The 19,930-nt window shown below is 46.1% G+C and overlaps 1 protein-coding gene across 1 annotated transcript; it reads right to left on the minus strand.

The window, feature by feature from the left end:
* Positions 1 to 92: 92 nt before the first annotated feature.
* Gpn1 (GPN-loop GTPase 1) lies at positions 93 to 19,046 on the minus strand. Its single transcript, XM_028874068.2, has 14 exons — positions 18,898 to 19,046; positions 18,217 to 18,310; positions 16,332 to 16,371; positions 15,384 to 15,450; positions 14,575 to 14,612; positions 12,550 to 12,628; positions 12,251 to 12,345; positions 10,170 to 10,215; positions 9,441 to 9,587; positions 9,159 to 9,241; positions 8,173 to 8,212; positions 6,396 to 6,486; positions 2,021 to 2,128; positions 93 to 706 (listed from the first exon to the last, which is right to left on the minus strand). The coding sequence occupies exons 1-14, from the start codon at positions 19,006 to 19,008 to the stop codon at positions 624 to 626; spliced, it is 1,122 nt and encodes a 373-aa protein (XP_028729901.1). The 5' UTR covers positions 19,009 to 19,046; the 3' UTR covers positions 93 to 623.
* Between the last annotated feature and the right edge of the window lie 884 nt (positions 19,047 to 19,930).

A 19,930-nucleotide genomic window follows, 5' to 3' on the forward strand; every position in this document is an offset into this window, starting at 1 on the left:
TCCTGCCAGACCTGCCTTTAAAGCTCGGTTCTAACTAACAGTGAATCAATTAGTGATCACGTAATTTCTAACTTGAAATCATGACAGACAAGTTTACCACAAGGTTAAAAACTTTATCCAGGTCACCCTTCAAACAGAACTCTCTATAATGTTACCTCAGGCGAGCACATCTCATACCAGCTCTGGCTGCCAAGGGCCCCCGCACTGCCCCGTCTCCTCCCATCCTGGTTAAGAACAGCAACTTGAGGTGCAGAGGCAAAAGGACAGTGCTAAAGAAGCTGAGTCCACAGTCCAGCCTGGTCAAGATCCAAAGTCGTCTTCAGAACCGTCCCATGAGCATCGAAAGTACTTGAGTTCAAACAGTGCAACTCCAAGTTTTAGGCTCGACAGTTATCAGCTTCCAGAGCGGTGAGAATACACTTCCTTGTATAAACACCAGGAGAAGTTTCCAAGGATGGGCACCCACCTGCCAGCTCCAGCTTCAACCCTGACTTCATCTAAGTCCGGTTTCCCTCAAAGAAGTCACTATCCTGGAGAAACTGCTCTTGCCTGCAGCCCTGACTCCCAGGAAGGACCTCTCTGTGGAGACCCAGCATGTCAGACTCAGGAACAAGTGGGATGGGCTACTTGTTCCTCTTCCAGTGTTGTGCCATTGATTCTTGCATGAAGTTCTGAAACGCTGGCTCTTCGCGGCTTTCCTCTGTAACTGCAGGAGAAAAGGGTGCTCTTTTTAAAACCCTCTGGGTACGACAAGCAAGTCAGCCCTGTCACACACACTCACACACACACACACACACACACACACACACACACACACACACACACACACCAGTCAGAAACCACATTTGAAAATGATTTTTCACTTTTTCAAGACAGGGACTCACTATAAATCCCAAGCTGGCCTGGAACTCAAAGTCCTCCTGCCTCCATCTCCACCACTGGGTTCCAGGCATGTGCCACCACACCTGGCTGAAACTACTTTTACGGCATTAAGTACTCACACCTCCGTTAATGAAACAGCTTCTAGAAGCATGCCTTATTTATCAAGTTACCAAAGTGTGCAGCAGCTAAGTAAAGAGAACATCCCCTTCATAAATAACTAAAAGGAGGTCTACTCAGGGAGGCAAGAGACAGAAAAACATCTAGAGTAGAGTTAGCCACTGCCTCAGCTACCCAAGAGCTAGGAATAAGTAGGGAACTGCCATATTTGACTGTTAAAGATCCAAAACAAATCACTCAGGGGCTGGAGAGGTGGTTCAGCGGTTAAGAGCATTGGTTGCTCTTGAATAGGCCCCAGCTTTGTGCCCAGCACCCACGTGGTGGGTCACAACATCTGTACCTCCAGTTCCAGGGGACTTCTGACCTCCGTGGGGACCAAGTATTCACATAGTGCGTACATAGACATGCAGGCAAGACATTCACATACATAAAGTAAAAATAAATACATCTTTTAAAAAACCCAACATTAAGGACTCAGGATGTAGCTCAGTGGCACATGCTTTTAGCAAGCAGGAAGCCCTGGAGTCCATCCTTATCACCAATTAACCAACACAGCAGTAACAGAAACAGTGGCATCTGCAGATGAGTCAGAAGTTACAAGGCATAAAAGGCATGGTACTGGGGTTTTGGTACCCTGCCCATTGTGTATAGACCGTTGCCTAGACAGGGCTCCTGACTGTCTTGAGAGGAAAGTCAAGCTGAGGGCATACAAACAGTGAGGCTGTATGGATGCACTGCTCTCAGCTCTTGACTGTGGATGTGAGGGAAGTCCCTGCCTTGACTTCTCCATAACGATGGAACCTGGAATTAGGAAATAAACTCTTTCGACACTAACTGCTTTCTGTCAGGCTATTCTGTCACAGCAAGGGAACACAAGTAGACCGTGGAGCATAAATGTGCGTATGTAGAACATACAGGACTTTGCTGGCACTGTTCGGTTCAGCATCCTCTTTCCTGCCACTGACCACATACTCAGATCTTCAAAGTCTCAACAGCGTCAGTCCCATCAGCGACCTCTCACCTCTGTGGTCAATGTCATCCGTGTCACTCTCGGCCTCCTCATCCTCTTCATCCAAGGTTCCTCGAGTCAGGATCAAGTCAGAAGGGTCCAGCACAGGAGAGACACTGTCTGGGGTTAAAACACTCGTCAGCACAGATGCGTCTTCACGAGCTGCTTCTGAGTAATTATGACTATCCGTTGGCAGCATCAGAGAGCTCGTGACAAACAGAAGGCAGGAGAGTGAGTCTTCCACCTGTCATTTCTACCAGGGCTTCGTTCACAAAGCACTTTCGTGAGCCCCCTTATTTCCACTGAGGAAAACATAAGAAACACCAGCACGCTGCCTCGCTAGCTCACAGACTAGAAGGAGCTATGGTTTTTTCCAATGAAAGATAAGGAAATACAAGGTTGCAAACTGGCAACAGTTTAAAGACTGTAGAAGCTTCTGGGTGGGATAGAGGTTCAGGGGAGGTCTGAAGAAAATACAGGGTGAAATGATATGGAATAGAGCTGCCATGGCAACCTTCAAGCAATGGAAGGGGGGTTAAAAAAAAAAAAAAATCAAATGTGGTGCGGCCATATCTGATGGGAACGGCAGAAGTCATAAGCCAGCCCAGCTGCTTAACAAAGATCCAGCCAAGCTGAGCCCCATGATGGCTGCCATGCCACCTTGGGTTTTCATCTCCACTTGTTGCATACTTAGAGAACTTTTAATATTTGCACAATTTGGGGATACTGGATTGATAGAAAATTCCTTTTGAATCATTTATGCCTTCTCCCAGGAATGCTGCTTCTAAGGTTCCCCAGGAAAGTCCTGGACATACTACCCCTCCCACTTTTAGGAAGATATATATCCTCATCTACTTGAAGGTCTTGTTACACCTTGGAGGTTGTGACACACATAAAGCAGCCAGAGGTCTCTTTATGAGGCTATGAGACATTCTTGAAACATCTATCCCTGTACTTACTTAGGGACAAGATATTCAAAACAAAGTAAACTTGAAAGGTTAACAAGATTCGGTGGGCTAGAAGAATTGCAAGCCTCTTCCCACTGAACATTCAGGCGATTATGTGGCATATACAGCTACAAAGTTAGACTAGCTGGAGTCGCCTCTGCCCCACACAGGGACTTATATTGATGAGCAAAGAATGGAGTGGAAAGATGATAAGAGAATGAGGTGTCAGGACCTCCCTTTCTTAGAGAAGTTAGCTCACGAAGAGTCACTGTGGTGTCATATGACCAAGGTACAACAGAATGCCAGGATTAGACATATAAAATTCTATAAAGATATAAAATATAAACATTGTATTATGCCAAAATTTAAATAATAACTGCAGCAGCTTTGGCCTGAGGACTTTTCTTGGGCATGCTGACTGTTAAGAGTTAATAATACACTGCTTGGGACACAGCAATATGGCCGGGTATCCTTGAAGCAACCAGATCTACCAGCCATACGCCTTTAGATTCTTAAAAATTGGGTTATGGGGTTAATGAGTAAAAATGGCTATAAAAAATAACTGTTTATCAATGATGTTAAAACTTTAGGGAAAGCCGGGCGGTGGTGGCGCACGCCTTTAATCCCAGCACTCGGGAGGCAGAGACAGGCGGATCTCTGTGAGTTCGAGGCCAGCCTGGGCTACCAAGTGAGTTCCAGGAAAGGCGCGAAGCTACACGGAGAAACCCTGTCTCGAAAAACCAAAAAAAAAAAAAAAAAAAAAAAAAAAAAAAAAAAAAAAAAAAAACTTTAGGGAAAATGATTGGAAATGATAACTCTGTCCTGTCATAGTTTATTAATGATGACTAAAAGATGAGCAAAAGGAAGTGAAACCCATGTCCAAAGACAAAAATGATATGATCTATGTTTTGGAACAACATGAATCTATCTCTGCTTACTAAATTCTGTATAAATAACGGAGCACTCTTTATTTATTTATAGCTGTAAGATTCTCACCACCACCATGGCCTGGCTTACCTCCCTCCCTCGCCAACTCCTTACATCCTCTGCAGGGACCTACCTGTCTACCTTCAGGGATGGCTCCCAGCACGAATATACTATTAGAGGTAAAATTCCCTACTTGGTGGATAAGGACTAGGCCCTAAGAATGGGAAGAAAGTCTGATCCAGAAATTCCTGGCCCAGGACTCAAGGTGTGAACACTGACCACTGTTCAAGAGACTGGAGAGCTCAGCTAGGGAGAGGTGTAAGACAGGCTGATCTCAGTGGCCAGCCAGGCATGGTGGTGCACACCTTTAATCCCAGCACTTGAGGAGCAGAGGCAAGCAGATCTCTGTGAGTTCGAGGACAGCTTGATCTACAGAAGAAGTTCCAGGACAGCCAGAGATGTATAGTAAACCATGTGTGTGTGTGGGGGCGGGGGACGGACGGATGACACACCTATGTCTCTATAGAACAATGATGACAGAATATGCTGACAGTGTATGTCCTTCTACACCCAACTAAGAATAACCCAAATATACTAGAGACTTTTCTCAAATCATCCATGGACTCTTCTTCCCTTCCCATCTGGATGCAGCAGCAGATTTAACTCCGGATTTGTGACTCTGGAGGACCTCGGTGTATACACACACATGAGATGGGGAGGTATCAGGAATGGCCCAGGAGCATTCATGTCACTGGCTACCCAGGCAGGTTCCCACCTTGCTGTTCTCTGATGAAAACAAGTGAATGAAGGTCACAACAGAAGCTTCTTTCTTTTAATAAGGTACCCAAGGAAAAAATGTTGCTATATGAAGAAAAGAAAAAAAAAACCTAAAGCTTATAATTTATTGTCACAATAAATATATAAATAAAATGGAACTTATTATATATTAAAAAATAAAGTCCATCTATTTAGTTTCTGGGTCTCACAGAGTTGCAACAAATTTCCACCCTGCTTTTTGTGGGCAGTTCATCTTCTTGCCTCTCGAGGAGGTGGGGTATATATGTATTTTAGACTTATTATGTGTGTGTTTTGACTACTTTTATGTGTGTGTTTATGAACCACATGTAAGCCTGATGCCCATGGAGGTCAAAAGAGAGAGATGGCTCCCCTGAAACTGGAGTGGGTGGCTATGAGCCATCATGGGGGCTGGGAATTAAATCCTGGTTCTCTGCAAGAGCAACAAGTGCTCTTAACTGACGAGCCATCTCTGCAGCCCCAGGGGTATTTATTATTTAATATGAGCATATCCTAGACACTCCCCTCTGAGGGTCAGTGATAAGAATAACAGACAGAAGGAAAGAAAGGGGACAGAAGAGGGAAGAACCAAGAGTGAGGAGGCAGCAGGATCAAAGACTGAAACACAGAACACAACACAGACCCACACCGTTAGGAGACCAAGCAGTTTAAAACAGTAACGACACTTAATAAGGAAGACAAAATCCACTGCATAATGTAACAAGAAATATGCAAAACATACTCAGGATAACATTCCAGAAAGACACAAGACTTGCCAAATACAAAAATTCTTCCTGCTCTTGAGGAGGAAGGTGTGAGATCAGCCAGGTCGGTTCTTCCTGAGCTATGTAAGCAGCACAAGGCAACCTCTTTACAAATGCCAAAGCCTTCTAGGAGGCTGAGAAGCTGATGAGAAGTGCATGTGGAAAAGCAAACGTGAGAATAGCAGGGAGAGAAACAGGACCAGGGAGACCAGCCTGAGCAGACACCGAAGCATTTCTTAATTAAAATGTGCAGGCATGTAAGGAAAGAAACCAGCAGAATAAACAAGAAGTCCAGGATAAGCTGAGTGCTCCGTGGATAAGGACTCTCAACCCCAACGCTGATGAGCTAAGTCTGCTCTGAAGGGAAATGGCTGCACCTAAGTAAGGCCGTGCATTAGACAATGGTGTCTCCATGCTAATCTCCTCGTTTTTCCTCATTGTACAGAGGTGGTTTGGTTTGGTTTGGTTTTTTTGAGATAGAGTTTCTCTGTGTAGCCCTGGATGTTCTGGAACTCTGTAGACCAGGTTGGCCTCAAACTCAGAGATCTGCCTGCCTCTGCCTCCCGAGTGCTAGGATTAAATGTATGCACCACCACATCCTGGCTATACTGAGGTTTTATAAAATAATATCTTTATTTTTAGGAAGTATACACAGAAGGATTCAAAATAAAAGATCATCATATTTGCATGAGTTTTAAGTAATATCTAAAATTCAGTTATAACACACTGTTAAAAAAAAAAAACAAAAAAAAAAAACAGCCACAGTACTTTGCCAAAGTACAAAACTTCCAAAAGGACCTCAGAGCAGCGTAAAGCGCACACCACCCTCGGGTACTTTCTGTCCCAGGTCACTTTGCAGATCCATGTACGCACGTCTCCCACCGCCCCACCCTTTCTCTTGCTGCTGAATGCTCCACCCCTATTCTCTGCCCTCAGCAAGCACCCTTCCGATACCTTTGCCGGTCCCTGTGTCCAGGGCTACGGAGCCCATGTCCTTCCGCAGGCGCTCCAGTTGCTCCTTCTGCTGATCACTCTGGGCACTCGCCTACAGACGGAGGGAACATCCTCAGGTTAAAGCAGCAGATGCCGGGCTGGTGAGAGGGCTCAGCGGTGTAAGTGCTGGCCATGAAGGACGACCTGAATCCCATCTGCGGACCCCACGTGATAGGAGAGAACCGACTCCCGCATCCCGCAAGCTGTCCTTTGTCCTCCAGATACCAATAAATTTAAGACTGTAACTTTTTTGTTCAAAGGAGATCTCTGGGGCAGGGCTTTTAAGTGAGCAGCTAGGTGCTCAGCAGACGTGAAGTACTGGTTTCAATCTCCAGAACAAAGAAATAAAGCAAAGTAAATTATAAATTATTATAATAATATATATAATATTTAGATGCCAGTTTGATTTTTTTTTTTAAAGGTAGGGAATCATGTAGTGTAGGCCACCCACCCCCAAACTCTCTATGTAACCACGGATGATATTGAACTTAATAGGGTCCACCACCTAAGAACAAGCACAATACATGCTAAAAAGACTCTCAACCAACTGAGCTGGGTCCCCAGGCCCAAGATGGCACCCTTTTAAGAAGAGATTAGGAATTATAAGGTACTAGAGGCCGGTAAAGGATGGCAGACATAGAGACAAAACGAGTGAGCCATGTGGGTCCAAGCGGCAGCAGATTCTCAGTCATGCGCTGAATGAACTCATTCAGAGCTTCAGGGCTTACACCCAAAACCATGACCAAAGAACCCTCAAATGGAGCTTGCAAGGCCCTCGGAGAAAGGACCCCATGCAGGCTCTGACAATGGGAGAGACTCAAGTTAGAGTCTGGGACAAGAGCTGTGTGACACCCTCTGTTCTTCAAAATCCTACAACAAGCCTTAAAGCTGACCTCAGAGACTGGGTGAGGTAGGGCATAAAAAGGTCTTGGTAAATATATTTCAGCAAAACTCTGATATTTTAAAAATTCAGATACAAAGCCTGTGTGGTGCTCAGACTGTAATCCCAGCACTCAGAAGGATGAGGCAAAAGAAGGATAAATATTCACATATGAAGAGAAGAAGGTTGCTAGGAGGCCTTTCTGCATACAGACAATTACACACAGCCTTACCAATGTCAATGACCAAGGGTTTGAGATGGGACGTGGTGTCACAGGCCTGCAGTCCCACCTGCTCAGGTGGCTGAGATAAGAGAGCACTAGAGCCCCAGAGTTTTAGACCAGCCTGGGGTACGTGAGACCTCAACTCAAAACCAAACAGAGCTGGGCACACAGCTCAGTGTGTAGAGCCCTACCAAAAAACGAAAAAAACAAAACAAACACACACACACACAAAAATGCAAGAATTTAAAAGAAACACTGAAATTCCATTAGTCAATTATATCTCAATAAAGCTGGGGAAAAAATAAAATACAAGCCAAGCAGTGGTGGCGCATGTCTTTAATCCCAACACTCAGGACGCAGAGACAAGCACATCTCTACGAGTCTGAGGCCAGCCTGGTCCACAGAGGGAGTTCCTGCACAGCCTGGGCTACACGGAGACCCCAGTCTCCAATCTTCTTTCCTTCTCATGCCTCCTCCCTGAGTGCAGATTACAGCACAGGCCAGCATACCAGCTGGTCCCCAACTCCTCTGCTCAAGAGTCCCCCACCAGTCTCTGGTGACTGGCGGGGACTGCAGGCCTGTGCCACGTGTGGGTCAGAAGGACTCTCTGACAGCTCTAACCCTCTCCCTCTTACCAGTGATTTCTTCAGGCGCTCGTATTCAGGCCGATATTCCCTGGAGAAAGAAATGCCTTCCTTGTAAGTTCCTCTCCCGAATGACCCACACCACCCACCCGACCTATCCCGTTTGCGACCTCACTGGAGTCCCCGCACACCCTCCGCATCACCGAGTCTGCCCTGTGGAACTCAACAACACCTAAGGGCTGCTGTAGAAGCTGACAATGAAGCCACCACCGCTGAGGGACTGAGGGGCTCGTCACTGGTGTGAGGAGGAAACAGGTAAGGAGACGGGCTGCTGCTCAGGAAGCCCGGGGTGTAAGGAAGTGATGGACCTGAGTGACAACAGAACCGACTGCATCCTGAGCCTGGGAAACATACACAAAACCCTTCAGGGTTCATCAGTGTATGATAAATAATGTTGCCTGGCAACCACAATGTCACCCTTAGGGTCAAACTAGGAAGCCCAAGCAGCATGCTAACAAGCAGCCCATGAGGTCATGGTCTCGGTGTCACAGGTGAATGGGACCCCACTGTCAGCAATGAAGTGTCTCCATGAGGTGTCACTAACTGTGATGGGACTTAGCGTATACTTCTTCAAGTAATACAGCAACCCTAGTGCCAAGGCCACACCATGCCCGTGAGCAGGTGATGTCTTACAGGGACATAACCATGATCTTGTTCCTGAACTATCTACAGGTCTTCTGTCCTACAACAGACGTGAGAAGTTGCCCACGAAGCTTGTGATATCTACCAAGTGGCTCTTCTCAGAACAGGCCTGATGGCCGCTGCCGGGCAACCACTCAGAGCAGTGAACACTTTATACGGCTACCTTTTCAAAGAAGGGAACAGGCACCTGTCACTCCTGAGCGTGGCCAGGTCTGATACACACAGGCAAGTAGATACCCTTTCCACAGGAGATGGAGATGCCTCTCCTGGCACGACCACCACGTGAGGATGGTGGGTGACGAAGAGCGCATCGACGGTCCTTCCCTCATCCTCACCTTTCGTACTCCTCGGCGGCACTGGCGACCTGAGCACAGAGTTCATCGAAGCCGGTGCCCACCACAGCAGAGACACCCACCACCTGCCAAGAAAGCATGAATGTGCGTGCTGGACAAGGACTCTGCTACTGAGCTGCATCCCAGCCCATGGACCCCCTTTACTAAGCAGAACCTGCTTTACAGAACGTAAAGCATTTCCTTTCAGCGCTGGCTCAAAGCCCGTTAAGGCTATGGTAAGCCATTATCTGCAGCAACCACCACTACATCAGGAGATAAATTTACCCGGAGGGAGCTGTAAAACTCATCTAACACCAGGCTCATGGAGCGAGTCAGGTTACTGACGTAGGTAGTCTCTTGGTTCAAGGCATCTTGGAAAGCCTCAAAGTCCTGCATCCACTCCACTGCAAAGCTGTGGTCGATGATGTCGGTCTGTGCCAGAGAGAAGGCAGGCGTCAGCGACCTGAATCAAGAGCACAACTAAACCAGGGCAAAAATCATTTATGCAAATGGTGACCGCCAAGAACTCAGCACCCACAGAGTTTCCTTCTCCGGCTCCCGTTCCCAGCTCCACTGCAACAAACCCTAAGGAAAGCTGCCTTGCCTCTGATCGGCATTCCCAGGGGACTGCTGCCCCTCTACTGACACAGAATCCCTGACGCTGAGGGACAACTGAATCACTCTGGCTGATGGGTTAGCCTGTCCGCCCTACAATCACTGGGTGAGAGGCGGCACCCACTCCCCTGATGTCCCTCCGACTTTCTGTAGTAACCACCAGTTATCCGCATGCATACAGCATATTGGCTGGCCTCGAACTCAGAGATCTGCCTGCCTCTGCCTCCCAAGAGTTGGGATGGAATCAAAAGCATGCACTACCACCACCCGGCCTCTACAGTAAAATCTTAATCTGCTGACAGCACTCGAAGTCACTCTTCACACCTATCCAGACTTCTAACGTCAGTCATGGCTCTGTGTTAAAGACATGTTGACAACCCCACAGGAAGCAGCACTTACTTTGTTCATGACCACAATGAAAGGCAGCTTGGTTTTGTACAAGATGCTGGAAAAAAAAAAAAAAAATCAAAGATGGAGCCAGCATTATTAAAGGCATTTAAGACCACGCATAACGTCACATGCTTGTAATTCCAGCACTCAGAAGGCACAGGCAGGAAGTTCATCAGTTCAAGGTCAGTCTGGACATATAGTGAGAGTTTATTTCTAAAACAACTAACGGCAGTCAAGCTCTTGGCACTAAGTAAAGAGAACAGGAAAACCTTCCGAGTGAGTTATAAGTGGTGCTGAGTCTCCTCTGCCAAAGGAAAATGACCACCAACATCAAGGCAGCAACTGACCCCCAGCCCATACCATGTGTTGACAGTGATCCTTTTTAATATTTTATCAAACAATTCTCTCCTTTGTTACCCAAGTGGAGGGAATGAACATTTCCTGAATACCCAAAACAGGATGGTTACTCTGGTAGGCACTTTCACATGTATATATATATACATTATCTCCTTTAATCCATACAAATGCCATGTAAATGTATACAACTTTCGCTGTATACAGGGTCTCTTTCTATAGCCTGCACTAGCCTAGAACTTCTTAGCCCACAGTCCAGGATGGGCTTGAATTTATGGCAATGCTCTTGCTTCAGCCTCCGGAAACATTGTCCTGCAGGTTGAAAATTTCCCACATTTCCTGAGGTAGATGCCCAAGATAAAATTATATACACTTAAGGCGTGCATCATGAATTGTCTTAAGTTGATCTCCCCTTACCCTTTATTAATGTCCGCAGTCCTGACGACTGACCCAGGCCTGGAAAGTAAGGGGCACACCCTCTCCTGCTGAGCTACATTCTGAGCTATGAATGCGCTCAGGATAATCAAGGACATGTGTTTTACTCCTTAACGTAAGGTGGAGCAATGCTATCTTCCTCTGTCAGGATGTCTTGCATCCAATGTGATGTTTACTCCGAGACCCAGCATCCTGGTGATGGCTCCTCTCAGTCTCCATGGCACTCTCCTAAAACCTCAGTCTGCATTCACAGTGAACCGTGAAGCAACTTTTTTTCTCCCAATGCAACATCTGGGACAAACTAGTACATGTTGGGATGATAACTATAATCTTTCTGTTACTAATGTTCCTAATGTTATGGCAGGGTCTCACTCCATACTCTATACTGACTTTGAATTTGCCCTCCTTCACCTCCTGACTTGGGATTATAGGAATGCATCACTACACCTCGTTTTGATAAAACTTTTTATTCCTGGTGTCTCCTCATGTTACATTTTTATATTACTTATACAACACCTAAGCACCATTTATACCAAAGAACTGATTCTATCCTGACTTGGATCTCACCCAGCTGGGAATAACCACCGCATTATTTCTCTGACAGACAAGGGAAGAAGATGCTGAGAGAAAATGCCAATATTTTATATATATATATATATATATATATATATATATATATATATATATATATCTTTACTGGCCTTCTCTTGACTCAGGACAATCTGTAAATACAGATGATCACAAATCCAGGGGCATATAACCAGGACTCAAAACCAAAAGGGGAATAAAGTCAGAAAAAATAAAGCTGGAGATATGGCTCAGCAGTTAAGAGCTTATACAGAGGACCCAGGTTCAGTTCCCAGCACCTACATGGTGGCTCACAACCACCTCTAAGTCCAGTTTGAAGAGATCTGACATCCTCTTCTAGCCTCCACAAGCTCCTGCACACCCGTGGTACACATACAATCATACAGGCCCACATACATACAAATAAGTAAGTAAATGTCTTTAAAAAATAAAAAGGAGAGCCGGGCGGTGGTGGTGCACGCCTTTAATCCCAGCACTCGGGAGGCAGAGGCAGCTGGATCTCTGTGAGTTCGAGGCCAGCCTGGTCTACAGAGAGTTCAAGAACAGCTAGGGCTCTTACACAGAGAAACCGTGTCTCAAAAAAAAAATAGATAGATAGATAGACAGACAGACAGATGATAGATATAGATAGATAGATGAGAGACAGACAGATAGGAGAAAGAGAAAGCAGCCTCACAGCTGGCAGAACACCATGCCTACCAACCACCAGTTACCTGCATGCATACAGCATATTGGACATGAAGGTCACCGGGTTAGTACTTCGGGACGTGTCCATCACGTAGATGACCACTGTTGGAAATGAGGACGCCTAGAAGAACCACAGAGTAAGTGAGGTCTTAGTCACGGGGCTCATCACTTGCTCCCGTACTCTCCTCCTCCCTTTCTTGTAAGAGCCGCACTGTAGACAGGGCGTGCAGAGCCTCCCCTCTCCCCCTCGTATTCAGCCCAGGCAGGAGACAGAGGCCAAGCAAACCCTCCAGATGCTCTCAGGAACAAGACCCAGGACACTCACCAGGGCCTCGGTGATGATGGTCCCAGAAGCTGACCAGGTGAACACTTCAATCTGTCCAGGTGTGTCAATCAAGACATATCTGCGTCAAGGAGACCATTAAGGGGTGTTATACTTGGGCAATTCTGAAGATATTCCATCACAGCGAATGCTCAATGTCTGCTGACCAAAGACTGCAACAACCTCTGCACACTGCCAACCACAGTCCTACCATGCCCTAAAACTGCGCATTCCCAAGAGCGTGCTCCAGGTACAATATGCATGCTAATGAGAAGAAACAGCACAGCACAATCTGCAGTAACTAATTAGAGAGGAAACGGTGTAATTACAGAAACCCTTCGCTACCAATGAGACGTTAGCAAAACCAGAACGCAGCTCTCTTGGGAAGCATCTTGTTTCTTAGGGAGGCGTGGGGGGAAGGAGAAAAAATGGAGGAATGGGGGAGTGGGGGATACCTACTGCCTAGAGAACATTCTAGAATTGACCGCACTGACAGTTACACAACCCTGTGTACAACTCTGGACGTATTGGAAGCCACAGACTTGTACACTTGGATGTCATGTAAACTGTATCTTAATAAATATTTTAGAAACAGGCAAACTTGGGGTTAGGGATGGAAGTCAGGGTCAAACACAGGCTAAGCATGGGCTTAGGGTGTTTGACACCGAGTCCAATCCCCATGAGAATAAACTAATAAGAAAGTTAGCAAATAAATACAGGAGAGGTACTAGGGAAACAGAGAAGGGAAATTAAGGAGTGACTGTTAATGAGTATATAGGTGAGATGTGTGAAATTAAACAATCATGATCCATGCACCAGTATATAAATATAATAAAATACATTTTAAAAAAGAAAACTACAGAATGTGATCTCAAAGAACCTTTTTTAGCCTGGAGGTGGTAGCGCATGTCTTTAATCCCAGCACTCGGGAGGCAGAGGCAGGTGGATCTCTGTGAGTTCAATCGAGGTCAGCCTGGTCTACAGGGCGAGATCCAGAACAGCCAGGGCTACACAGAGAAACCCTGTCTCAAAACCAAACCAAACCAAAAAAACTGTTCTGTTGGTTTTTTTTTCTTATATTTCAGGTTGTGAGCCTAGCCTTTAACGGCTGAGCCATCTCTCCAGCCCTTGCTATTTTTTCTAATGAAAACAAAAATCTACCTCGATTATAATCCCATCCTTGTAATACTTTATGCATAGAAATAGGTGAAATGCCAAACAGCGAATAACAGTAATTGTTACTAGGACCGAGAATGACAGTTTCATGTCTCAAATATGTATTCTTTTAAAATAACCTTTTTATTCCATTTATTTAATTTACATGTAAAAGTACAGAGGAGACATGTGGAGACCAGAGGTCAACTTGTAGGAGTTCTCTCTCCCACCATGGGGGTCCCAGGGACCAGACTCAGGTCATCAGGCTTGGCTGCAGGCGCCTCTACCTGCTGAGCCATCTCGCTGGCACATGCTTTTAATTTGTTTTTGCTTTTTGTTTTTCGAGACAGAGTTTCTGTACTGAATTTCATCAGAAATGCGTACAGTGAATCTGCTGGCAGCAGTAGTATTTGTTTTAGGATGTGGTGACTTAGACAGATAATACAGATGTCTTCCCCTCTTTTATAGCTTTAAAATCTGAACAGAAAATTACACAAAAAGAGAAAGTAAACATATCAAAACTTTAATAATAGTTAATGGAGAGAAATGAGGTCTTCCCCATCATGGTTGACTGTGCTCTTTCAAAGAGCAAAAGTCTTCCTCCCTCAATCTGAGAAAGGAGAAAACAGTACGTGTTTCTCCAAAAGTCACAGAAAAAGGAAGAGAAGTGCTGGGGTTGTGGGGAGGGGCCAAAATAATCGGGAGCAATCCTCTGTGTTATGTGTCATCTCAACGATTTTACTGTCCACCTTTCTTTCTTTTCATTTCTAATGACTTGTCTCAGCTAACACCGTTTCGGGGTTCCAAGGTCACCAAATCCTCTCAAAGGTCTAGAACTGTATCAGTGACAGGCAGTCAACTCAAACCACCTACCTGAATGAGTTCTGGGCCTTCTCGATAAATTTCATCACCTAGAAGAAAAAGATGTCAACTGTAACACCATCTAATTCCAACACCGCACCAGAGGTCACCCTCCAGGGTGGCACGTGTTACATGCACCATCACAGAGCACAACCCGAGGACGCCAAGCAATGGCCTCCTCGATGCAGAGAAGCAGAGCCACAGCAACAGCTCTGGAACCTGGAGCACAGCGCCAGACCTGGACCGTCACTGTGGCATCAGGGTTCCTTAACACAATGGCCACATTTGTGTGCTTTAAAGAGCCAGGGTCAGGCGTACTTCGGACCTCAGCTCTGTGCGATTCTCCTGCTTCATGCTCCGGAGCTGGGAATTCAGTTACACACCATCCTGGCTTGGGTCAAGTGCTCATGTCTCAAGTAGCAGGACCAGAGTAAAACGCAGTGATTATAAAGTCACTCTCATGGGAGTCAGGGGCAGGGGAAATCTAGAGGATGGCCAATACTCCTTACAAGAAAAAAGGGTCATTATGTCACCTCCCTGGCTGTGGCTCACCGCAGGGCCCTGTACCCTCAGTGACACCATAAGCTGGGAACGGGTCACAGGAAGAACCCAGGTCTCTGGGATTTCTCTTTTGTTCTCTCACAAACATTAAAGGTGAAGTGTCCCAGTGCAGTCAGAGGTTATCTCTGTCTACCACAATGCCTGCTCATTTTCGGTATTTCTCCATTTGTGCTGCTCTTCTTTATCAGTGGGATCAAGCAGGAGCGTCTTCAGAGCCAGACTCGGATAGTGCCATGCCTGTAAACGTAAAGAAGCCTCACCTGATCGAATCTGGTAGCAAAGAGATTGAGCGAGGTCACTATGCCGCCATTTGGCCCCAGGCCATACCTGAGCGTTCAGTCAAGGATTTAAGTGGCACATATGAGATCACATGGCTCACATCTAGACTGTCATTCATCCAAGAGCATCATGTTCAGTATGTAACGGTATTAGTGTTCAATTCATGGGCACTGGCAACCCAGTCTTGACCACCACACAACCTTGACATTCCAAGAACCATTGACTAGCAAGGGCCTCCTTGTTCATCTATCATTTTAGGGACGGTCACACAAGATAATGGCCAAAACGTAGTGAATACACAGACATGTGAACAGTGAGTGACAGGCTGCTAGCATCCGTCATTAAAATCATCTACGCAGCCAGACATGGGAGCCCACGCCTTTAATCCCAGCATTCAGGAGGCAGAGGCAGGCAGATCTCTGTGGATTTCAGGCCAGCCGGGGGACAGTGAGTTCCATCCCCACCAGGACTATATTACTCTGATCCTAACTAACCAAGCAACCTAAAAGTACTTACAGAGAGCCACATGCCAAGCTGAAATCAATCCATGAGAATTTATCCAACTCAACATATTTTTCTGAGTTTCCTGGTTGAATTCACAGTTATCAATGATATCAATGACTGTCTCACCCAAGACAACATCACTTCACTGGACCCGGGCAGTTAACAGCTGGCCACTCATCTTCTGCTCTCTGATTACAATACCTGTAGTCTGTGCATGTCAAGAAAACTGGAATCAAATGGTAGGGTAGGATGGCTGGAAACCTCCACTCTCCCTACATTCATCTTATTCATCTTACATCTTTTTAATACAGATTACTTAAAAGTAAGTTGTGCATTTCACAATTTGACAGGCAAACCAGTCCGTCAAAGTGGGGAGCAATTCTCCAGGGACGAGTCCATCCCACAGTAGACGAAGAAAAGGATACTGTTTCATGACTTCTTTATACTTCACTGTGTCACGAATATCTGAGGGGAAAAGAGAGATCATGGTTTATTTTACTTCTTTTTTTGTTTTTTGTTTGTTTGTTTTTCAAGACAGGGTTTCTCTGTAGTTTTGATGCCTTTCCTGGATCTCGCTCTGTAGCCCAGGCTGGCCTCAAACTCACAGAGATCTGCCTGGCTCTGCTTCCCGAGTGCTGGGATTAAAGGCGTTCGCCACCACCGCCCGGTGTTATTTTACCTCTTGAGGCACGGTCTCAGTTGTCTGGACTGGCTTTGAACTTTCCATGGAGTCCAAGCTATCCTCAAACTCTGAGCAATTCTCCTGCCTCAGCCTCCTGAGTGCTAAGGTTGCACAAGTGCCACCAAAACTGACTTAGGCTTCTTACCAGCATTTTCTTATACCTTTCTCCAGTTACAATGGCTTCTTTCCAGACTAAAGGTACTGCCAAGTATCCTATGAAGAATGTTGAGCTCCTAGGTGTGATGATGCACACTTTTAATCCCAGCACTCAAGAGGCAGAGGCAGAGTCCAGCAGATATCTATGAGTCTGAGACCAGTCTGGTCTACAAAGTAAGTTCCAGGACAGACAGCCAGGACTACATAGGGAGATCCTGTCTCAAACAAACAAAAAAGTTAGGCTAGAAGCTCTTAACTATGATAGATATTGTCTGAAACAAGATTAAAAGTTTTAGACAATTTCAATGGTAGTGGGCACGTGCACAGGGGAAAAAACAAAACTCAAACCGAGAAAAGAAGACTTCTTACTAACCACTGCCTGGTAATAGAGGCAACTCACAGACATATGAAAAAAGAATCCATCCACTGAGATCTACCAAAACCTATCCACCAGGAGCTGGGCTCAGTGATTAAGAGCACTTGTGGCTCTTGTAGAAGACCCAGATTCAGTTCCCAGCACCTACAGAGCGGCTCACAAATGTCCGTAAGTCAAGTTTTTTGCCAAATCTTCCCAAAATGATCTATGATTCTTAAAATAACATTTCCCCACCTCCCCCTTAATTTGTATATTTGGGATATAAGAAGCTTATTAGGATTAACAAGTGATAGTGATAGCCAAGGAATCAGGAAGCCTGAACCCAGCAAGAACCTTGTCACTGGATCGCATACACTTTCATAATGAATCTACCCCTCACCCCCCATTTTTTTCTTTATTAAAAAACAACAAACAAGGAGTGATTGGCTAGGTAGGTCCTACTGACCCTGAACTCTTAAAATATTATGCCTCAGACTCTCTTGGATAACAACCCATACTTAATCTTTCTGATAGTTTCAGTCAGAAACTCTCCTCAGAGCAATGCATTTCTCGTTTGTTTGTTTGTTTGTTTGTTTGTTTTTTGAGACGCAATGTCTATTTTTAAATCCAGCCCCACACACATACACTCACCTTTGGGAATGGAAGGGACCTTCCTACGGATCAGAGTGAATTCGAGCAGAACTCATAAACTCTTACTACATACAACACTGATACAAGAAACTGAATGATTTATATGTCACTTTTTTTTTTTTATAGCCCGACTTAATGTGACTTCTCCTCCAATCCATTACAACAGGTTCACACACTAAGGACAAAAGAGAGAGAGAGAGAGAGAGAGAGAGAGAGAGAGAGAGAGAGAGAGAGAAGAAGAAGGAGGAGGAGGAGGAGGAGGAGGAGGAGGAGGAGGAGGAGGAGGAGGAGGAGGAGGAAGAGAATGGAAATGATACACACCTTAGGAGCCATTAGATAAAGAGAGGGATGAATCTCAGTAAGGAAGAAGCCTGTTGTGGAACTCGGGCAAATCCAAAGAAAATAAAAAGTAGATAGTTAGCTAATTCAGGGAAGAAAAAAAAAAATGAAAACTGAAGGCACTCACCAATATTGGCGGGAAAGGGGACTTCATGCACAGCTGGGTCCAGGTTGATGACGTAAGGTGGGGAGCCTCTGTTGTGCAGGTGTCCTGTGAGCCTCTGCAAAACCAGGGAATAATCTATAACAATTTGATTCTCCCCTCCACCTATTACACTTGTTTAACAACAAACTCTGTTTAAAAGCCATCGAGCAGGCCTCCTCTACCCTCCATCACCTCTTCACTAACTTCGAATGGCCCTGTAAGGGTTTGGGGAGTCCCCCCTCCCCCGCGCCTCATCTCCTTCACTAAGACATTAACACCGTGAAAGCAAGAACCCTGTCGATTCCGTGTTCGCTCTACACTCAGAACTTAGAACGTCTTGGGTCGAAAGAAGTTAATTCTTTCACAACTCCTCACGCAAAACCAGGGGTGCTGGCATTATATCCCCTACTCTCTTTTAAGCCCGGGGCCTTCAAAAAAAGCTGCTCATTCACAGCAAGACAATTTCAGTTGTACCAAACATGCACTATGGTCACCCAGAAGGCTGCCTTAAGCGACCCAGGCCAGGGTTCGAGACTTCGGGAGTCAGAGGCAAGAAAACCACGCGCCTAGAGCCTCCCAACTCCCCAGACAACTTCTTCCCGTCCTCCCTGGCCACGGGCAACCTGTCGAGCGCTACTGCCGCTTCCGCGCAGTGCACGTCACCTGTACAAAGGTAGTTTTCCCGGACCCCGCCATCCCCAGCACCAGGAGACACACAGGGAGCTGGGGAGCCCCGGAGGCTTGGGGCTCAGCCGGAGCCACGGGCGCCGCCATCTTCCCTCAGCCACGCCCACCGCTCCACGCAGACGCCCGGCGGGCCGGAGACTCGCTGCATTCCGGGCTGCGATTGGCCGGAGAATCCGCCCTCTCTGTGTTTAGAGCTACGATTGGTGGGATGAGCCTGCCTCGCTGCATTTAGGGCTACGATTGGCCGGAATATCCAAACCGCTCAAACCTGCCGAGATCCAGAAGGGCTTCCAGGCAGCAGACTCTGCGGGACTGTTTTAGATGCTCCAGCTGCCAAGTAGGGATTTGGGACAAGTGAGGGGGAGTGTATGGAACCAGGAAGAGTTGACCGGGGTGAGGTAGGGCCTGGGAGGGGCAAAGATCTTGTCTCTAGGGGCGAAACGAGGTGGGATCCCGAGCCTAGAGTCATCGTGGCGCAAGCCTGTCAAGATTGTGAGGTTAGCTGCTAAGATGTCAATCCACCTTCTATCTTATTAGCCAAGAAGAAAAAAAAAAAGTGTGTGTTTTTTAAGATTTACTTATTATGCATAGTGTTCTATCTGCACATATGATTATAGGCCAGAAGAGGGCACCAGATCTCATTACAGATGGTTGAGAGCCACCATGTGGTTGCTGGGAATTGAACTCAGGACCTCTGGAAGAGCAGTCAGTGCGCTGAACTGCTGAACCACCTCTCCAGCCCGAAAAAAAAAAAAAAAGTTTTTAAAGGTCATTGTATCCTAGAAAATATTAGGTAAAAATTAGGGTAACACTTGAAAGATAGACTGAATACTGTCCTTCAAATAACAGAAGAAGAAATAGTTGAGGCAGGGTCCTCACCTAATGCGAAGGAGATCAAAGAACAAGAGGGTGTGTGTGGCCCAAGTGTAGCCGAGTGATTAATAGTGAGGCGTATGAGTAGAGGCCAGTAGGATGAATCTCACGAGGGAAAGCCCGTATGGCAAGAGAC

Source organism: Peromyscus leucopus, chromosome 22 (assembly GCF_004664715.2).
Source record: "Peromyscus leucopus breed LL Stock chromosome 22, UCI_PerLeu_2.1, whole genome shotgun sequence".
NCBI classification, from domain to species: domain Eukaryota; kingdom Metazoa; phylum Chordata; class Mammalia; order Rodentia; family Cricetidae; genus Peromyscus; species Peromyscus leucopus.

Coding starts and splice junctions, on each gene's coding strand:
- Gpn1 (XM_028874068.2), bottom strand. CDS start 19,008: ATGGCGGCGCCCGTGGCTCCGGCTGAGCCCCAAGCCTCCGGGGCTCCC. Junction 15,451..16,331: donor TATAAAGAAGTCATGAAACA/GTATCCTTTTCT, acceptor CTGAACGCTCAG/GTATGGCCTGGGGCCAAATG. Junction 9,242..9,440: donor AGTTTTACAGCTCCCTCCGG/GTAAATTTATCT, acceptor CTTTCTTGGCAG/GTGGTGGGTGTCTCTGCTGT.